The sequence below is a fragment of the Ambystoma mexicanum genome, chromosome 9 (genome assembly GCF_040938575.1).
Source record: "Ambystoma mexicanum isolate Mex_15411 chromosome 9, UKY_AmexF1_1, whole genome shotgun sequence".
Taxonomy (NCBI): domain Eukaryota; kingdom Metazoa; phylum Chordata; class Amphibia; order Caudata; family Ambystomatidae; genus Ambystoma; species Ambystoma mexicanum.
In genome coordinates, this window is record NC_090931.1 from 706,911,690 (window position 1) to 706,930,851 (window position 19,162).

Sequence of the window (19,162 nt, forward strand, 5' to 3'; positions counted from 1 at the left end):
ATTTTCGTGTTTCTCAAAGCGCTAGTGTACCATAATTGTTAATCATTGATGTGCACTGTTATAAATAGCAGTACACATTCAAAAACGACCCTCACTGGCAGCAGTCATTCCATACTGTTAAAGTCCTTACATTGTATACTTAGAACTATGTCTTGTGTAGTACCTAAACTGTCCACATTTTAGAGCTACACATTCTCATCATTGCAATAGATGACAACACTCCACTATAGTTGAAAATACAACCGGTCACTCACAACAAAACTACAAAGTGCCAATGCATGCATATAAAATGTAAAAAAAGAAGAAAGCATATAATAAGAAAAACGGCAGCTGCCATACACATAATGTTGCCCCGCGTCTAAATGTTCTGAGAATTGAACTGTTGTTCAACGCTTTAATGATATAAAAGCCGTTTTTGTCATTATATGCTTTCTTCTTTTTTTACATTTTGTAAAAGGCTTACAAAAGGGCCCCTTGTTTTTGTTCACTGACATTCTGAATATTACAATTCAAAATGTGCTATATATGTATAGAAGTTAACCTTGTCGTATGGTCTTAAGGTTTTGTGCTTAGGGTTTGGTCTCAGCTCATGGTGCACATACATGCAGCAATACACAGGCCTCAAACACACTATTTATTTGTGTATGTGAAGATAAACTTTAATGTTATTAACATTTTCTAGTGATGCTGTTCTTTCTTCCTTACTTTAGTTTCCCTGTATGTGCCTCTGATTTGTATGCATTGTGGGTCTTCATGCGTATTGGTTGTACTAACACAAGTATGTAGTAAGTCTTGAATGATTAGCTATTGTATCCATGTTTAACATTACTCAAAATTCGGATAAAGTAGCATTCATTATTTTACGATCCAAAATTACCGGCTAACATTTTTTGTAATTCTATGGTGCATGCTACAGCAATTGCCTATGTGTATGTATGATTAGGTTCCTGTATTAACAACAACGCTCCAATATAATGGGCATCATTACGAGTTTGGAGGTAGCCATGCCCTTGAAAAGGACATGGCTACCCCCAAACTTGGGTCCGGGTCCTGCAAAAGGGGACTCACCGGGCCATTCTGACCTTGGAGGGCCCGGTAATTCCCATTCGTGAGACCCGGAACCGGTACATCCCCATTCCCATTTGAGCCCCCATAGGGCTCAATGGGAATGGGGAGGATGGTAGCAGTGGTATCGTTAATAACGTTACCGCTGGTACCATCCTGGTCTGCTTGTGGGTGCCGCTCTGCACGCCTGGTCTGAGCAGGCGCGTAGAGCGGCACCCGCAAGCAAACTCGGAATGTTGCGCGAGGTAACAACGGCTCCGGTAGCACTACCGGTGCCATTGTTGCCTTAACGCAACACTCCTAATGAGGCACAATGTTTTGTTTAGATGACTACATTCTTTAATACATTAAGTAGTTTGTGATAGGTTTTCCGATCACCACTGACATTTTGTTACCAACATTATAAACAAAACCCCATCTAGGGACTTTTCATCAAAATTAATGTCATATGTGATGCCATCAGTGATATCATCAATGACATTTATGATGTTTGGTTGCTTAGCTTACCATAACCGGAGAATTTCAAGTTTTTATTGGTATTACTTGTAACCATAACATCCCTTTAGCAACTTTTTTCACTGAATTTCATTGGTTTTTGTTTGTACTTTACCATAATGTCCATTTAACAAAGATTTTCAGTGAATTTCATGGGTTTTTACTAGTGTACCCTTAATCTGCTACAAATTCCTTATATTATACTCACCCCCAATGTGGCAGATATGGAGTCCATGGACAGTGCAGTAGTCTGCGGATGTCGAACGGCATTCACAAAGCCCAGGATCATAGGGGAGACCCAAAAAAAGTTGTACCCATCAACCAACAAACACATGTACATAAAATCATTACTTATGTTTACGACACACAAATATACCTTTTTGTGCAAACACATAGAAAAATACAAATAATGTTTTCATTTAGCACACATTACAATGGAATGAACCAATCAAAACCATAACTGTACCCTTCATATAATCTCCTCAATAGAACTCTGAATACATATTGACAAACACCAGGTTCTTATTGGAGAACACATTCTCACTAAATAGAAGTGCATAGTATTTCTTTCTTTATTATTAGAATTCATCATATAAACATGTGTCATAAGAAAGAAGCACTTTTTTTCTCACAGAAATGGCAAACACACTTCAATGGTTAGAGGAGAACTTCCCAAAAGAAGAAACAAATGATGATAACATCTCTAATGATGCACAATACATATTTAATTTAATGTAAACAAACAATGTGATTTGTACACTTCTTACTAAAATAATAATTTCTGTTTTTCTTAGAGTACATACCATGCCCCAGTTTAATTGTACACAATCCCAAGAATCACAAAGAGAAGCCCTGTTCCCAACTGTAAATAATCAAATAATGAACTTGTCTACGAAATTGGATGAACTAAGTAATGATTTTAAAGAAATTTTACAATATGTGAAAAATCATGTCATTAAAATGTTCCCTATGAATGTCCTTCTTGCACCTGTCCCTTTTGTCCCCAGCGATAATCCCTATAAAATTCTGAAATTATTAATCAAAGATGCTTTGATGAAATCTCACTCCCTTCCTCCCCTTATCATTATTGCACAGAAATTCCTAACTCTCCTATTTATGTTTCCCATTCCGCTACCCCATCCCTTTCATGAATAAATGTATTTTTTCAAACTATAAATGTGCTGTATATCCTTAGGTGTTATTGTTTTTTTTAAAAGCCCCTTAATGAGTCAGTGAACACTATGACTGTCTGGAGTGTCCGCACTCAAAATGGAGGTGCCCCAGAACAGTCGTGATGTCCGGACATTTACAGTTTAGCATGATACACTTTAAATTAGTCCACCGTGCCTGTTCTATGGACACTCAGCGCATGCGCCCTGAGATTCCCACCCGATGGGTGTCCATGACTACAGTTTAAAACTGTATTTTCCGGCAATCTAGGACGTTTCAAGCTGAAACGTTACCCTTGCACAGCTTTCAGACGCGTTTTTGTTTGATCTAGCCACTTCTTACAACTTTTCAAGGCCTATTTTTGACTCGGTTTTTGGCAGACATAACGACTGTCCATGGACGGTTCCTCAGAAGGGACCCACCCATTACTTTTCCTCATTCTCAATCTAGCTCTCCAGGAGAGATCATCTTGCAGCACCTGCTTTGCAGATTACTTGCAATTCTGCATCAATAGCATCTACTATGGCAATCTGTTTCCCAAACACCCCCACGCCCCACCACCACCACCATCTGGATGGCCTGGACAGGGGAACAGGTCCAGTGATACAGATGATGATCAAGAGGAAGAAGAGGATGAGGTTGAGTTAGTCCCTAATTCCAGTACTCAAAGTGAGTCCTGGTCTGGCAATTTTTTACGACTGTTGGCAATGTCCCGAAAGCTTGTGTAACCAAGTTGAAATGCACAGAGTGCAAAGTTGCACTCGTTCACAGGAAACCTGGCTTGTATTCCTATGGGACAACTTCCATGAGGCACAGCACCAAATCTAACGAACCAACTGCTCTGAGGAAGGCAATACATTTCTCAGGTAAGAGTCGGTTGACATCCTCCACCACATTATCTTCAACTGCTCCTGTTACCACAAAGGGGACCCACCGGTGCTGCTTCTGGAACTCATTTGAACCTCAATTCACCTCTGTTTTGCATCTGTTCAACCAGCTCTCCACTGCTTCACACTAAACAGAGCACGTCACTTGTTTGGCTCGCTCATACAGCTTCCTGCTGAAGATGACTTTGAACCACTGCCTCGTTGAACATGGCATCAGTCAATCAGCATCACAGCAACACACTGCTGGACCTCAACTCTAACAACTAAAGCATTGCATCACTTGTTGATCAGAAGCAGCTGAACCTTCAAACCAATCATGTTGAGTCTTCTGAAGTGCATCCATCAAACGCTGGGGTCAAACCACACTAAGCACCAACTCAATACCAGTTCTCTGCTTGTAGCAGAATGGCTTGCTGGGATGTATGTCTTTACTTCATCTACATTTACATCACCATATAGTCACTTTGTCACATTTACCCCTTCATACCTTTACATCTTCTGTCTTTCATTTCTTCTAACATTCACTTCGTCATACAGGGGCCGATCCCCAGCAACCCCCTTCTTTTCTCACCCATATTGTCCCTCATATACCCGTGACCCAAACCGTAAAATTACAGGTAACCTTTCTCTACCCATTGCTCTCTTGACAATGTAAAGATGAAGATGTATTGAATGTCAGAAGCAGTAATTGCATGAAGAAGTACATGTCTTTCAAAGTTCATGTAGAAGAGGTAAGTGTATACAATGTTTTTTGGTCAAGCAAAGGAGCGATAGCGACTCGCTATACTCAAACATGGTTCGACAAACATTTACAGCACCTCAAAGCCTGATTTGACATTGTTGAACCGCCATGGAAGCAGGTATTTTCAAATGATCCTGTACTAATTTTGGGGGTCCAAGAGACTGGTTAAGTCCCCTTTTCAACTGTTTCCAGGAAAACACACCATTTCAAACGGATTGAGGCATTTCACGCCCGTTTTTCCTTCCTGAAAAAATATTCAGTGTACTTATATATTTCTATTCAGCATCTTCTGTCTTATTTCACAGAGGTGCACTTTGATTGTTTTTTTAACAGCTATTTGTATAATGTCTTTGTTTAATTCAAGCATATATATTTTTATAGAACCTTGACTGGACATATCTTTTATTTTGGAACTGTTCTACTATTGCGGTTTTGGATTGCTACTGGATCTCATTCACGCCTTCCCTTAGTCCACGTCATCACAAAGGCAAAGTAATTTGTGACTGTTTTACCTTCATGATTGGGATCACTGTTGGTTTGTAGAAGTCTGAGGGCTGAGTGAGTGATTTCAGCACTACTCATCCTTGTACCGCTGCAGAGCAAAAGTCATTTAGTCACAATAAGTGTGCATGAATGATTACCGGAATGCAATTTTGCTGGGTTTTTTCAGCTTTATCCTCTTGAAGGAGCCATTTAGCTGGAACGTGTTATTTCTCGTAATGTTAGCTAAATACAGCAAAAACAAAAACAATACACAAAAATCAAAAAAGTAATTTGAATGTAAAAAATGTTCATGAATACGTTTATTGTCATTATGGCTTTGATATAGGAGTGTCTCTATTGCCTTCCTTCCTTCCTTCCTTCCTTCCTTCCTTCCTTCCTTCCTTCCTTCCTTCCTTCCTTCCTTCCTTCCTTCCTTCCTTCCTTCCTTCCTTCCTTCCTTCCTTCCTTCCTTCCTTCCTTCCTTCCTTCCTTCCTTCCTTCCTTCCTTCCTTCCTTCCTTCCTTCCTTCCTTCCTTCCTTCCTTCCTTCCTTCCTTCCTTCCTTCCTTCCTTCCTTCCTTCCTTCCTTCCTTCCTTCCTTCCTTCCTTCCTTCCTTCCTTCCTTCCTTCCTTCCTTCCTTCCTTCCTTCCTTCCTTCCTCTCTTCCTCCCTTCCTCCCTTCCTCCCTTCCTCTCTTCCTCTCTTCCTCCCTTCCTCCCTTCCTCCCTTCGTTCCTTCCTCTCTTCCTCTCTTCCTTCCTCCCGTTCCCGTATGCAGTCCTTTTCTTTTTTCACTTGGAACATTCGTTCTAACATGAATCAAAGGCAGTGTAACATGTTTTCAGCCGTTAACAGAAATTGTCATTGTGGAAGCCTCCTGAGCCATCCCTTTAATCATAAAACGACTTTGGCGGTGCACGAAAGGCTCCATTCTCTCATACAACACACAGTGGATAAACCTAGACATTTTCCATTCTGGTCAGAAAAAAAGCCACCCCTCGCCCACTCTCGTTGCTGATGTTGCAGTTCTGCATCTAGTGGACTATAAAAGGACTGTACATGGCAGCAGCGAGGGATCGAATCCTCTCTCTGACACCACCAACATGGGCAAGGTAAGGACAGCTTTACTAGGGTTATTTCACTGAAATAGATCGCGCTATATGTAAGTGTCCCAGAATAATATTGTAACTTGCTAGAAACTCTTGTTGGTAGGGTGGCTGGTGGATCTAAGTGATCCGACCGCGGCTGAAATTCCTGCGACGGAAAGTTTGCATGAGAAATATGCGAGCCACAAAAGGTTTGCACATTTCCCATGCAAACACACATTAAAACCCCCACAGACCCACACCCACACTCCCACCCACATCCTCAACACACCCCCACCCACACCTCCAACATACCCAAACCCTACTTACCTTTTCAGACGCTGTGTCCCTGCAGCGCCAGTTCCCTTTCACTTCCGTGATCGGGAACCGGCACCGCAGGGTCCTTTTCTTTTTTTTTTTCGGGAGCTGCAGGGTTGTCCCCCGCATTCCACTCGCTCACTACACCACACAATATAGTGAGTGGGGTGTTGCGGGGGACACCCCCGCAGACCTCAATTTTTTTATATACTTACCTACAATGCTACCACAAAAGGTTCGAACTTTTGGTATTCAAACCTTTGGTGGTAGCATTTTTAGGACTCTTTGTCCATGCAAACCTTTGGATGCGGTAAAAACGTACAATACCTGGCTGGTGATGTCTATTTTTGTTGTTAAAGACAACAGTTAAAAAAATCATAGGCAATTACAACAGTTTGCATTAACTGGCTATTGATGGCAGTGTGTGCAAAATGGTGTGAGTGCATGTGTATTTAATAGCAGCAGTGCCTGGCAATGCCTAATACTTATACACAAGCTAAAATTGTTACCTTTGCCAATGCTTGTTTGTAACAGGCTTTTAGTGAAAGACACGTATAATGCTTATAAATATTATTATTATTAATATTATTAAATAGAGTGGCTGATGGCAGACATGGTGAAGACATTTTTATTACACCAGTAGCGTGTTTACAACTCCAGTTAAGTTATTGGGCCTCATTACAGGTCTGGCAGTACCCCTGCCGGTGCTACCGGCAGGTTTCCACCAGACCCGTAATAATTTACGGGCGCCGACTTCCCAGTGCCACTGGCTCATTACGAGTCCAGCGGCCCAGGAAATCAGGCACCAGTAAAATGTAAGTCCCCATTCCCATAGAGTCCTATGGGAGCGGGGACATTGAAGCACTGGCACCATTAGCAACGGTGCTGGTGCTTCTGTGAAAAGTCTGCCTACCATGGCCGCTGCTCCCGGAATGGTCAGACCTGTCTGGCACAGTGGCCCCAGCAGGCAGACTCAGAGTTTGCCGATCCGGATAAAAGGATGCAGGTGAGTTTACCGGCGCCCTTGTTTCCGGACCACCAAACTGTAATGAAGCCCATTAACTCTCAGAAAAATCCTTAGAAAAACACTGGCAGGAACTTCAGTGTAAAGTTTGATTGTGAGGCTTCATTGAAGAGAACTAAAAGAGTTCCCACTGGGAGGTGTTTTGGTCGGGGGGGGGACAGGAACTGGGTGGGAATGGCCATAGGAATTAGCATGGCCATGAGCCGTCAATGATATGATATGATATGATAAGTCATTTATAACGTGCCTGCACACAAATGTTTCTAGGTGTGACAAGGCAAGAAAGGGGAAGAGAAAGTAGAACAAAACAAATGATCTTACTAGGCCTTTTGTCATTCAGATTGTGCAAGGGGAAGGGTGAGGAGAAGTGCCAGCGAGAGGGAAAGGGAGAGTGCAAGCTAAGCTGAAGTAAGTGCCACCGGGGAGGCCGGTTCTATGTAAGGGCAAGGAGGAAGGGGACTGTAGGGTTGCAGATACAGTCCCTTATGCGTGTTTGGCCCAGAGGCAGTGCATGGGGTTACTGGTTATGAAGTAGCCTGGTCCCCATAAGGTTCAGAGGGAGGCCAGGTAACCTGTTAGTGTAGCAGACAAGAACATCAGCAATAAGTGAGAGAGAAAGCAGAATCGAAATGGAAGGTCTTGAGTTGCTTATGGAATATGTGGTGGTCCTGCTCAGGTTTGAGAGAGTCAGGGAGGCTTTTCCAGAGGTAGGCACCAGCCTAGGACAGAGATCTACCCACCCATGCTCTGCCTGGAGAAGCATCTGACCCTCAAAGAGTTGGAGGCGGATGAGCGAAGGGCTTGAGAAGGAAAGTGCTTAGGAAGAGTGAGTTGGATGCAGTGTGGTGCCCGGCCCTAGAAAGCCTTGTGGACAACGAAGAGGGTCTTGAACTTGATCCTTGCAGTTACTGGAAGCCAATGGAGAGATTTCAGGGCTGGAGAGATACGATCCCTGGCCTTGAGGCCAAGGACAAGTCTTGCAGTGGGTGGGCAAACACAAAACATCTACAAGCTGTGTGTTCCTCCTCATGTGCCATTTCTCCCTATCTGTACTATAATGCAATCGTTTTGGCAAAAGCGCTACCTAATAGCCCAAGTTAATAAAAACAGACCTACAGTACGCTGATGTTCTTCATGTTGGCTAACAAGCCAAGGACGGCTACAGATGGACTTCATTTCTCATTCACAAACAAATATGTTCACAAATGCGGGGGTCACAAATTTCGGTGGAAAAGAATGTGTGTTTGCCGACATGGAGAGGTGTTCCTATCGGTACCCTTTAGTGTTGTTGCAATGTACTGCTGGTTTCACACCCCTGTCAGATGTGCAAGCGTGACCATGAATCTGCAGCTGGGCCATGTAAACACTTTGGTTAAAGGCGGTAAAGATGATTGGATGGAAATGCTGCATTTCACCCTATCTGTTTTGAAATCGAAATGAGGTCAAATGTCTGGTACTTCTCAATCTCAACTCTTCCCCGAGCCTTTGCATCTTGGCCATGTGTGGCTGAATAACGTTGATTCACAAACGTCCAGGCAGGTCTGTTTCATTTTGGGAATCTGGTACACTTTACGTAAGCAATAAGGCCTGAGCTGGGGGGGGGGCATTACCACTTCAGGTAATGTCCCGGTGCCCATAGTTACAGGCCGGAGCGAAGCAATGGCCTTAACCCAGGCACCCCTACCCCAGCGAGAGGTTTATTGCTATTAGTACCCCGGCCCGTTGGACCAGGGTACTAATAGTGACATTTTTAAAGTTTTGATATGCCTTCGGCATTGAGCAACTGAAAAAAAGAAAAGAAGGGCACTGAAAACCTGACTGTTCACCGAGAACCCAGCCATTGTCCACCTATACTGCCATTGTCAAACCTTTCCCACAAGCTAAGTGTACCTGGTTGTAACAGCGCCTTGATGCCTAAGGGATTTTGTTCGTTTACCAAATGTAATAAATAAATAAATACGTAGTCCCTTCTCCTTTTCCATGGCAGCCATTCAAACCATTGAACAGGACTGGGGAGAAGGCTTTGTCAGGCTGGTAACGACTTAGGGAGGGCCAATGATCTTGCTTGTTACATGCTCATTGTCCATCGCTGGGTACTATTTTGCATAAACCATGCATGCAAAGATATGTCGTGGTATGTTATTGGGGTTTATGCAGCATAACTGCTGACATTTTTAAGATCCTTTGGCTCTTTGGGACCAGAAATAAGCAGAGTGTGGATATGGTTTGTTGGAGACGAGGAAGCAGTGTAAGATTGCTTTGCTGTTGTGTTGATGCCTACAAATCATAAACCAACAGGCTCTGTGTGCAGGGTGAACGCCTAGTTGTTTCTAGCGCATACTGCTTTGGATGTGGCTGAGTGTTCGATGATGTGAGTACACAAGTTATGTACACGGTCAATGTGTGTTATAATTTAGTATAATGGTTATGTGGGGTTGTCTGAGGGCTAGTCTCTGCCTCAAGTGTCAGATTTTGTGTCAAATTTCCATTGGTTTAGGCATCTATGTTCTGTGCTTTTTAGTGTTCCTGATCATTGTGTTTGATGTACTGTGCAAAGTAGTGTGATGAGATGTGATGTCAGTTGTGGGTGGTGACTGAAATAAGTAAGGTGCAGTTTTGGTATCAAAATCGGACAAGAGCACAATGGGGCTCATTACAAGTTTTCCAGTCTTCTGGCAGTAAATCCACCAGAATACCAGCAATCGGAATTACCGATTCTGCCACTTGGTCAGGCGGTATTACCACTGGAGGTATTACCTCCATCGACAATACAATCTGATTATAAGTGGCGGTTTTCCAGTGTAAATCCCCATTTAATAGAGTCCATAGGTAATACCGGTGATCTTTGGTGGCAAAGTGGTGGAGGAGTTACCTCCAGCTTGAAGCATTGGGCGCTTTGAAACAGTATATTCTTATTGTATAACCGCCTAACAAGCAAAAAATACATACATTAATAAAATTACAAGATATTGGTCCTTACCAGTCTCATTCGGGGTATTATATGATTTGGTGCAAGTGTTGCTTTCCTTTGGTGAATAAACCTCATAGGTACCTACATTGGAAAGGTGTGACTAGGCTCAAATACCACCAGTGGCAATCATGCTACAACAGCATAGACTATACTCACTTTCCCGTTCTGTTGATACTTACTTTTCACTTAGGTCAGGGGATTGATAGCACATTCAGACTGTGGGTCTTGACCGTAAATCATATTACAGATGTTTAGCAATAGGTATTGGTTGATTAAAAAGATAGTGGGCCTCATTACGAGTCCGGCGGTAACTGAGGCAGTAAAACCGCCTGGTTACCGCCGGACTCGTATTACCATTCCGCCTCCGTGATTCCCGGAATTACCGGGGCATTACAACCCCGGTTTCACGGGAATCACGGAGGCGGAATGGTATCATGGAAACACCGGCAACATCTCGTAATGCTGCCGGTCTTTCCTCGTCCGCCTGCAGGCGGGCAGTGTTAAACCCGCCAGGTCAGACCTGGCGGGAACATCACCTCCCGCCTGCAGGAGTTGTGATCCCCCGGCATGGAAACAACGGTGGTGGCGGGTTTACCGCCATCATTGTTTCCATACCGGGCGATTTGTAATGAGGCATCATTTTTTTGTTTTTTGTTGATATGTTGACGGGAGGAGTGAATACTGTCAATAAAGGAACCCAAGTGACTTGGCACATGAGGTCAATTCAGGTGTGAATCCATAAAGCTACATGCCATACAGCCACCCTTGGTTGGCCTCCTGTTTTGACGGATGGCCATCCGTAAAATGTGTTCTTTTTTGTTGGGATTGATTTTCAGGCAATGCTTGCTTGCTAAGCTTGGGTGGAGGCATGCCATTTACGGAGGTGTGAAATGTCTTTAGAAAAATTCACTTTGAGGTATTGCAGAGCATTACGAGTGAACTGCTGAAGTGAGATATTAGGGGCATTGAGAATTGAGCTGGGTTGTTCCATATAGAGGTTGAAGATCACTGGGGAGAGTATTGAGCCCTGTCGGACTCTGAGGTGACCTGGTGACAGTCAGATCTGAAGATACACATCTGGACTGCTTGGTATCTTTCCGAGATGCAGGAGGTGAACCATGTGAAGACTCTACCTGTGAACCCCATTATATCTGCGAATAGACTTGTAAATATGAAGCGATCAACCATGTCACAGATGGCAGAGAGTTCATGGAGGACTAAGAGGCAGGAGTCACAATGATCCATGACGTGTCGAGCATCATCTATTTCCTGAATGTTGACAGTATCCGTGATGCATCTGGGTCTCAATCCAGAGTGGCAGTTCCAGAATAGGCCAGGTTGGTTAATCCAATTGTGGAGTTAGTTGACCAATGCCTTCTCAATGATTTTAGCACTGAACAGAAGTCTAGAGATCTGCTCGGAGTGAGCAAGATTGTCTGGCTCTGGAGTGTTTGTTTTGAGGTGTGGGTGGATTAATCCTGTGTTAAGGTGGTTGGGTAGATGTCTCAATCAAGAGAGGCATTGACTATTTTGAAAGAAGGGCGATAAGAGTGGATCCTGAGAACTGTTTCATGATAGCTGAGGGAAGAAGGTCGTCTTAGTATGAGGCAGGTTTTAGTGACGCAAAATGTTTCAGCTAGGTTCTTCTGAGTCAGAGAGGTCACGTTTTTTCATGGTTGTGTTGCACAAGATGGGAAGAGAGGTGCCGATTTTGACTCATCGATACGCTGTCTGATTGTATCTATCATGGTGATGATGCAGTTGTTGATTGTGTTACTTTTTACAATGGATTTATGGTTTACCGGGTCAGGCAATGGCTTCAATCATCAGTGTTTGACTGCAACAATGAGGGCTTTAATTCTGCTGGTGTCTCCTTTAGCTACAATGATGAGCGCCCGGCGAGTAGTGTCTAATGCCTTTAAGGGGTGCAGGTCTCCCCTCCACCTTTTGGAGAATGGAAGGATTGTTGCTCTACTGTATAGGGCTCCACGACAGGGGTGAAAGAAAGAATATGAAGTTGTAACATGGAAACCAGTCGCTGGACCTTCCACCCCCCTCAGATATTGGGAATGTAAAGTAAGAAAGCGGAGAGCGCAAAGTGGAAACCCCAAGGGGGGGGGACGGTAAAAGAGAGAGTAGGCAAGACCATTTTGGAGACTTTTTTCTTGCAACTTTTGGATATCGTAAAGTTGAGTCTCAGAATATAACCAGGAACATACTTCTTTCCCACTTCTTTCCCACATTATAGGTTTAGTAACAAAGGTAATTCAAATGTCACCCTTAGTGTCAGTAACCTCACAGGAAAACCACTTTGGGAAAAACATAATTTCTGGCAGGTGGATGTATCCAACATTCTCAAAATAAACTCCCATGACAGAAATGTAAATGCTCTATCTTGTTAATTTATGTTTTTGAGTTAACCATTTCAGATGTTCAATGCTTTCACAGAGTCTAACTTTTCAGATGAAAAAAATTGCATCCTCAGCACTATGTTACCTTTGAAGTCATACAAGTATGGGAACACGCATGCTAGGGTCTGGCTTGCCTGTGGGTGTTACACTCACAGAGAATGGTCAGAGCCAGAACGGTTAAAAGTAAGTTGAGTAGAAAGAATTTCCTTTTCGAATAGGTCAAATTATCACACTTTCAAAATTAATTAATTAAGCCAGTTAGAAAGATATATCCAGCCCAAGAGATTAACTTTATAGTCATTAAAATATATGCACTTGGCTCCAAGAGGAATGTATGGTAACAGAGAATAATTTTGTACTAATCTGTACTTGCCACAGAAACAAACACATCCTTTCTCCCGGCAGATCACCTTCTACGAGGACCGGAATTTCGGCGGCCGCTCTTATGACTGCAGCTCTGACTCCGCGGACCTGCACTCCTACTTCAGCCGCTGCAACTCTCTAAGGGTTCACAATGGCAGCTGGATGCTCTATGAGCACCCCAACTACATGGGCCACCAGTATTACCTGAGGAGGGGGGAATACCCTGATTACCAGCGGTGGATGGGCTACAACGACTCCATCCGCTCTTGCCGCATGATCCCTGAAGTAAGTTCTACTTTATCATTCCCGCATTGCTGCACAATTTGTTCTGTATAATTATTTCAATGTGAATCCTTTTGTTCTAAGGTCTGTGGCGAATCCATGACAGCATTTTCTCCTGTCATACTTTTCTTACCTAAGTGGGTTGGTTGTTGAAAACCTTTCAAAAACTATCTTTGTGAAAAGTTCAAGGAAAATTCATTTTTTGTCAAAGGTTTTTGATACTAGAAACTGCATTTGCATTACGCTGCAAATGCTCAATGCGCATTCAAAATTGGAATCCCTTCTCATGAACATATCATTATTCTACAGGCCTTTTTCTGATATATTCTAGTCTTTATGCAACAACAGGCTAGGTATGGATCTTTTTTTCTAACTCATTGTATTGGGTTATTCGGCATAAAGGTGAGAATGACAATTACAATCACTGGCGTCAGATAGTAGGCAGTTATACAACTGTTGTATTTCCCTTTGAAATCTATCTACAACTGTGCACCCTTTCCTCTTCACTTTGAATGAATTAGACAGCATGAGACTGAGTTTACTACACACCCTTCTGCTTATAATCCTTTAGTACCAGAATAAAGCACGCAAAATAAGCATTTGGGGACCACTCCGTTGGTGACGGTGCACGATACAAATACCTTTAACATTAACATTTGGAAAGGGGTGCAAATGTTTGTCAAGGGAATCAGACTCCAACTCAAGAATTTAAGACATAGCACAGGCTCATGAAGGGGCGGGGGCAGTTCACAGGTTCTGGATTCATAACGGTGCTCAGATTACAGAAAGGGGCATACATGCAGGCTAGGGCGTAGAAACATCAGACAGTGCCTAGGCTTGCTGAAGAGGTACACTCAAGCAGGCAGGCAGTGCATGGACTCAGGAAGGGTAACCTCACATACCCTCATGAAGGTAACCGCTCAAAGGCCTGAGCCTGGGGACGGCATGCATGTCCAGGGATTACGTGGTAACCAGGACAAAGAAGGGGGGAAGCTCAGAGGCTAAGGAAGGGGGATGACAGCACATGACCTAACGAGGGGGTGACAGCACACAGGCCCATAATGGCAAAATCACCAGGGCTCTGAAAGTGGGGGAGACAACCAGTGGGATGGGACAAGGTACAGGCCCAGAAAGGGGGACTACTCTAAGGAGGTCCCAAAGACATTTCCAGGGGTGCAACAACCATTCCAGTAGGCCAACAACTATTTCAAGATGGAACCAGCAATGGTTCCAGGGGGAGCTAGAAATGGTTCCTCTTTTTGAACTGTCAATAGACTTTCCCTGTAAGTGTCCAGAGGATGTCTATTGACAGTTCAAACAGAGGGCCAGTAAGAGTTCCAGTGAATGAGGACTCAGTGTTCCATGGGAAGTCCAGTGATAGTTCCAGGGGGAGATAATGACAGTTCCGGGGAAGGACCAACAACATTTCCAGGGATATTCCAGCAACAGCTCCAGGGATCATCAATGACAGTTCTCGGGTGGAGGAACCAGCAACAGTTCAAACAGGGAGCCAAGATTTCAGGGACAGCAGCACCTCTATGATCATGACTTCAGGGTGGAAGATGAGTGTTTCAGAAGAGCAATATCCTTTCTGCTGAGGTTTGATCCAATGTAGTAAAGGCACCAGCAAAAGGAAGGGCTTCAAATGAAGCCCAATACATTCGGTGTCCTAAACCTCCTACATCCCAAGCCTCAGCCACTGCTTCAGTTGCCTGCCTGTACTCTAAAATCAACCCTCCTGCCTCATTCATCAGAATGTTTACCAGTAGGAATTGAAGATGCTGTTTTCCAAGACAACTCCAGACACTGTATATATATCCCTGCCACTCAGCTCTAATTAATGCTGCCAACCGTCCATCAGGAGGCAGCCACACATATGGAAAAATACTTTTGACATGCTTTTAGGGAAAATAGTGAATATTCTTTCATCCATCTATCACACATGCCTCACCAACTCAAGTAAGGTATCAGTATCAAAACCAGGACTGACAACAGTGCAAGGGTCACCTGAACCACAATAGGTACATTCACAAAAATAAGGTTACAATTAAGTTGGTAGTAGGTTGAATCCCCCTGCCCAATGATGAAGCAGAGGAGGGATGCCAGACAACAGTAATTCCCAAAAAGGGGTAGTCTAGCCCTATAAGCCAACATTGCCCCTGTTGCATCAGCTATTCCAGCTTGTTAAACAGTAAATGCCCCAGCATGTTTCCTCCTCAACAGCCAAGTCAAATTATTTGTGAAACTTATTTTTAATGGACCCAACACCTAGCTAAAGGAGCAACCAATTATATTCAGGGTGAAAGTACATGAAACCTTTAAATGAAAATATAATTTTGTCAAAAATAATTCATTTAGCACATAACAATATTTTTTGGATCATTTGGAGCATGATAACGTATGCAGAAGTCCATGCTGCCATCACATTTGATGGGCGACTCAGGTGGCCTAAAATGGCACAACGAACCATGCACATGTAATTCTGATGACATCCTCATAATCAGGGCCTCAGTGTGCAAAGAGACTTATGTCCAAAGTCTATTTAAAATTATTCTCGTCTGATTCATATATTAGTCCATATAAGTGGTTCTGATTTCTCCTTGACTTAATCCTGAGATGGTCCCTTATATTTACAGCAAGCTACTTCGAGTAACATTGGCTTACTAGGTGTAGCTTGGAGCAGCTCAGGGATGCTCATCGTAACTTCTTTTTGCGTCAAATAGCGTCTTTGTGAATCAGCTCCACTGTGTCTGGCAGTTTTGACTGCAGTTAATAACGAAGGCAATTTCCAATGTGCATTTTCAATAATGCAATTATATATGCATATACAATCTAGCCTTTATAACACAGAGGGATGGATTTACAAAACATGTTTTGATGCACTGTGCATCGTCCTCCCCTGCACGACAACAGTTGCACCCTATTCTCATAGGGCACCCATGGAAGTCGTTATACCTTTTGTGAATATGGAGACCTGAACATTTCGTCGTTTCTGGCCGAATGTGTTTACTCATGGCCTCAGTATTGATATAACTGGAGGGGTCATTTGATCCATTGCAAAAGAAGCAGACAAGGACTAACCAGAGGCCAAAGCATCAGGACTTATGGGAGACAAAACAGGGTAGAGTCAGGCAAACATCTGGATTCCACACTAGGCAGGCAGAATTCATCGCCCAGAACTTGTGAATATGTTTTGGTTCACACTGAGTATAAGACTCTACAACAACAATACATACCAGAAATATAGGAGCCAGCATCTGAACTACAAATGTATCGTTGCTAGAGTGCCAAAACCTTTAAAAATGAGTATTTATTTTAATAAGTGGAATATGACGATTTATAGAGAATTGGAGGGAGGAGGTGGCAATAGGATTGTATGTATGATTATGTACATTTTATTGGTTTACTGTGTTGTGTTAATAGAATGTGCATTTATATTTGGTGTGACATTCTAAACGTTCCAATAAAATAAAATTACATTGAAAAATATCCCTTTTTTTACACAATAGTTTTTCTCCACTGCATTATGACATGCATGTTAACATGCTTTTATACTGCGGCAGATCGCCACTGTAACAGTTTGAGAGCACGGGTGTATGCCCATGCTGGCCTGTGATCCTTTTCTTTTATCTTGGTACATCCTCATTAGTATATCTTGCATTATAAAGTAAAACATGTGTAAGCATTTCCTTTTAAAAAAGCTCTGCCCAATGGCAAACGATGCTGTGAAGCAACCCACACAGCCCCCAGGGTTAGATGAAGGATCTGACTATAAACTATGGGGGTTCAGAATCAATCCGTAGAAAAGGGTCCTGCAATTTGTTCCAGAGCTTTCTAAACAATAACCAAGATGAATAGGTGGTCTAGAAACAAAGAAATATAACAATCTAGTGGCTCGTTGGAGATTCAGCTTCTCAGCTGCACATGGCGTTTGTTTGGAAACCTTACTACTCTGGCTATAAAGAAAAGGGTGTCCAGGTATTAACACTCCAGTGGTGAAGGCACAATCTTTACTCTGCTGAAGATGAGGCAGGAGTGAGAAGTTACTTCATGAATGTTTAAACTGTCAGTCACTGTGACTTACGCTTTGAAGAAAGTGCTATATAAATAACACATCATTATCATTATCATTACCCCTGGAAAGAAAGAGACACATTGATTCAAAAAGAAGTTACCATGTGTAACTCTGACTTGCTCCGGTAAAGGAAGTCAGGAGGAAGCCAATGTTACCACCAGGAAGTGCTTTCTGGGTCAAATAAACTGTTTCCAGGAGAGTAACTCAGAGCTACTGCAGGGTAATTGCTCGTGATGCCTTTGTGAATCAGCCCCAAAATATATAAGACTTTGCAAGGATAACTATTTCTCATACAATACAGTCTGACATTATTACTAGTGTTGACGTGGTGGTTCTTTTTTCTCACAGCATCGAGGCTCCTTCAGGATCCGGCTGTACGAGAGAAGTGACTTTGGGGGCCAGATGATGGACTTCACTGATGACTACCCCAACGTTTATGACAGGTTCCACTACAATGACATCCACTCCTGCAATGTGCAGGACGGGCACTGGATCTTCTATGAGGAGCCCAACTACAGAGGCCGGCAATACTACCTGAGACCCGGCGAGTACAGGCGATACAGCGACTGGGGAGCCATGAGCTCCAGGATTGGCTCCTTTAGACGGGTGAATCATATCTGAAATGCCAGCAATGGCAATGTTAATTTTCTTTAAATATTTTCAATAAAAAATATTTATCAAAGAAGCATTTTTAGACTTTTCTTTCATTATATATTTGTCAAATATGAGAATCAACTGTCTGAGTTTCTAAAATGTAAGTTTGTACTTGAATCAAATGAATGGTATTCTTTATTTCTATATTGAATGTAATTGAGTAGAGAATCTTACAGATAAAGTCAACTTCCAAAGTTATTGAAAGATGTATAGATGCATGTTGAGATGTAGATTTAGAAAAATGCATGAAGAGGTGCATGCTGTACTGTTATCGTTATCTGTGACTTTACATATTATGGATCATACAATATCGTTGCAGTTATTTTACTGTTCTTTTTCCCCTCCCCTTAAAATCAAAGTACCCACCCTGCAATCAATGTGCCTTGCTGTTATTATCAAACTGCTCATACTCCAACGGGACCCTTAATCTCCAAGTAATGTGGCGAAGCCAAACATTGATACAAGTGAGGCAAGGAGTGTGCAACCAAGCCTTTATTTGCAGTTAGTCTCAGGATGGAGTTGGAAACTAGGGGAAGTGAATAAAACCAAATGGGAATAGTTATGAAAATAATGTCATGGTTGGGCCAACTCAAAGGGATGGGGTCGAGATGTTCCCAACTTTGAACGTGGGCTTAACCAAGAAACCAAGCCTACTCCTAATCCATCCTCATCCTTCCTGCAATGCCCTATGCTATCCAAAACAAATTCCAATGAGACAACTAACCAAGATGTTCCAATCCTAATCTCAAATCGTTGTATTTGCCCTCAGGCTAAACCTAGAGTACACAATCCAAAGATCCACAACCTTTTACTATAATGTCCAGCCCTATACTATAATAGGAAATCAAACAGCACAAGCTGTCAGCCTCGATAATCACAATACTGAGCGGTCTTCTCAGTTACTTGACTCTTTTTCTCAGGTTTCTGGTTCTGCCTCTCCAGGCTTCTCTCACAGTTCTCAGGTTTCAACTGGAACCCTCTCACAAGGTTTCACTAGGCCGGGTTGCAGGCCTCTCCAGATTTCCTTTCCACCAGGTATTGATGTCACAAGTCACAGATTCCTCCTTTAGGCTTTCCCCAGTGTCCTTCTCTATGGTTCACTTTGCTTTGGTTCACTCCCACCGAACTCCCAGCATGCA

At 42.9% G+C, this 19,162-nt stretch overlaps 1 protein-coding gene across 1 annotated transcript; it reads left to right on the forward strand.

Annotated features, from left to right (window-relative positions):
• Positions 1-5,943: 5,943 nt before the first annotated feature.
• Positions 5,944-17,990, forward strand: LOC138489700 (gamma-crystallin-3-like). Its single transcript, XM_069617346.1, has 3 exons — positions 5,944-5,952; positions 13,055-13,297; positions 17,718-17,990. The coding sequence occupies exons 1-3, from the start codon at positions 5,944-5,946 to the stop codon at positions 17,988-17,990; spliced, it is 525 nt and encodes a 174-aa protein (XP_069473447.1).
• The last annotated feature ends 1,172 nt before the right edge of the window (positions 17,991-19,162 follow it).

Coding starts and splice junctions, on each gene's coding strand:
- LOC138489700 (XM_069617346.1), top strand. Junction 13,298..17,717: donor CTTGCCGCATGATCCCTGAA/GTAAGTTCTACT, acceptor TTTTTCTCACAG/CATCGAGGCTCCTTCAGGAT.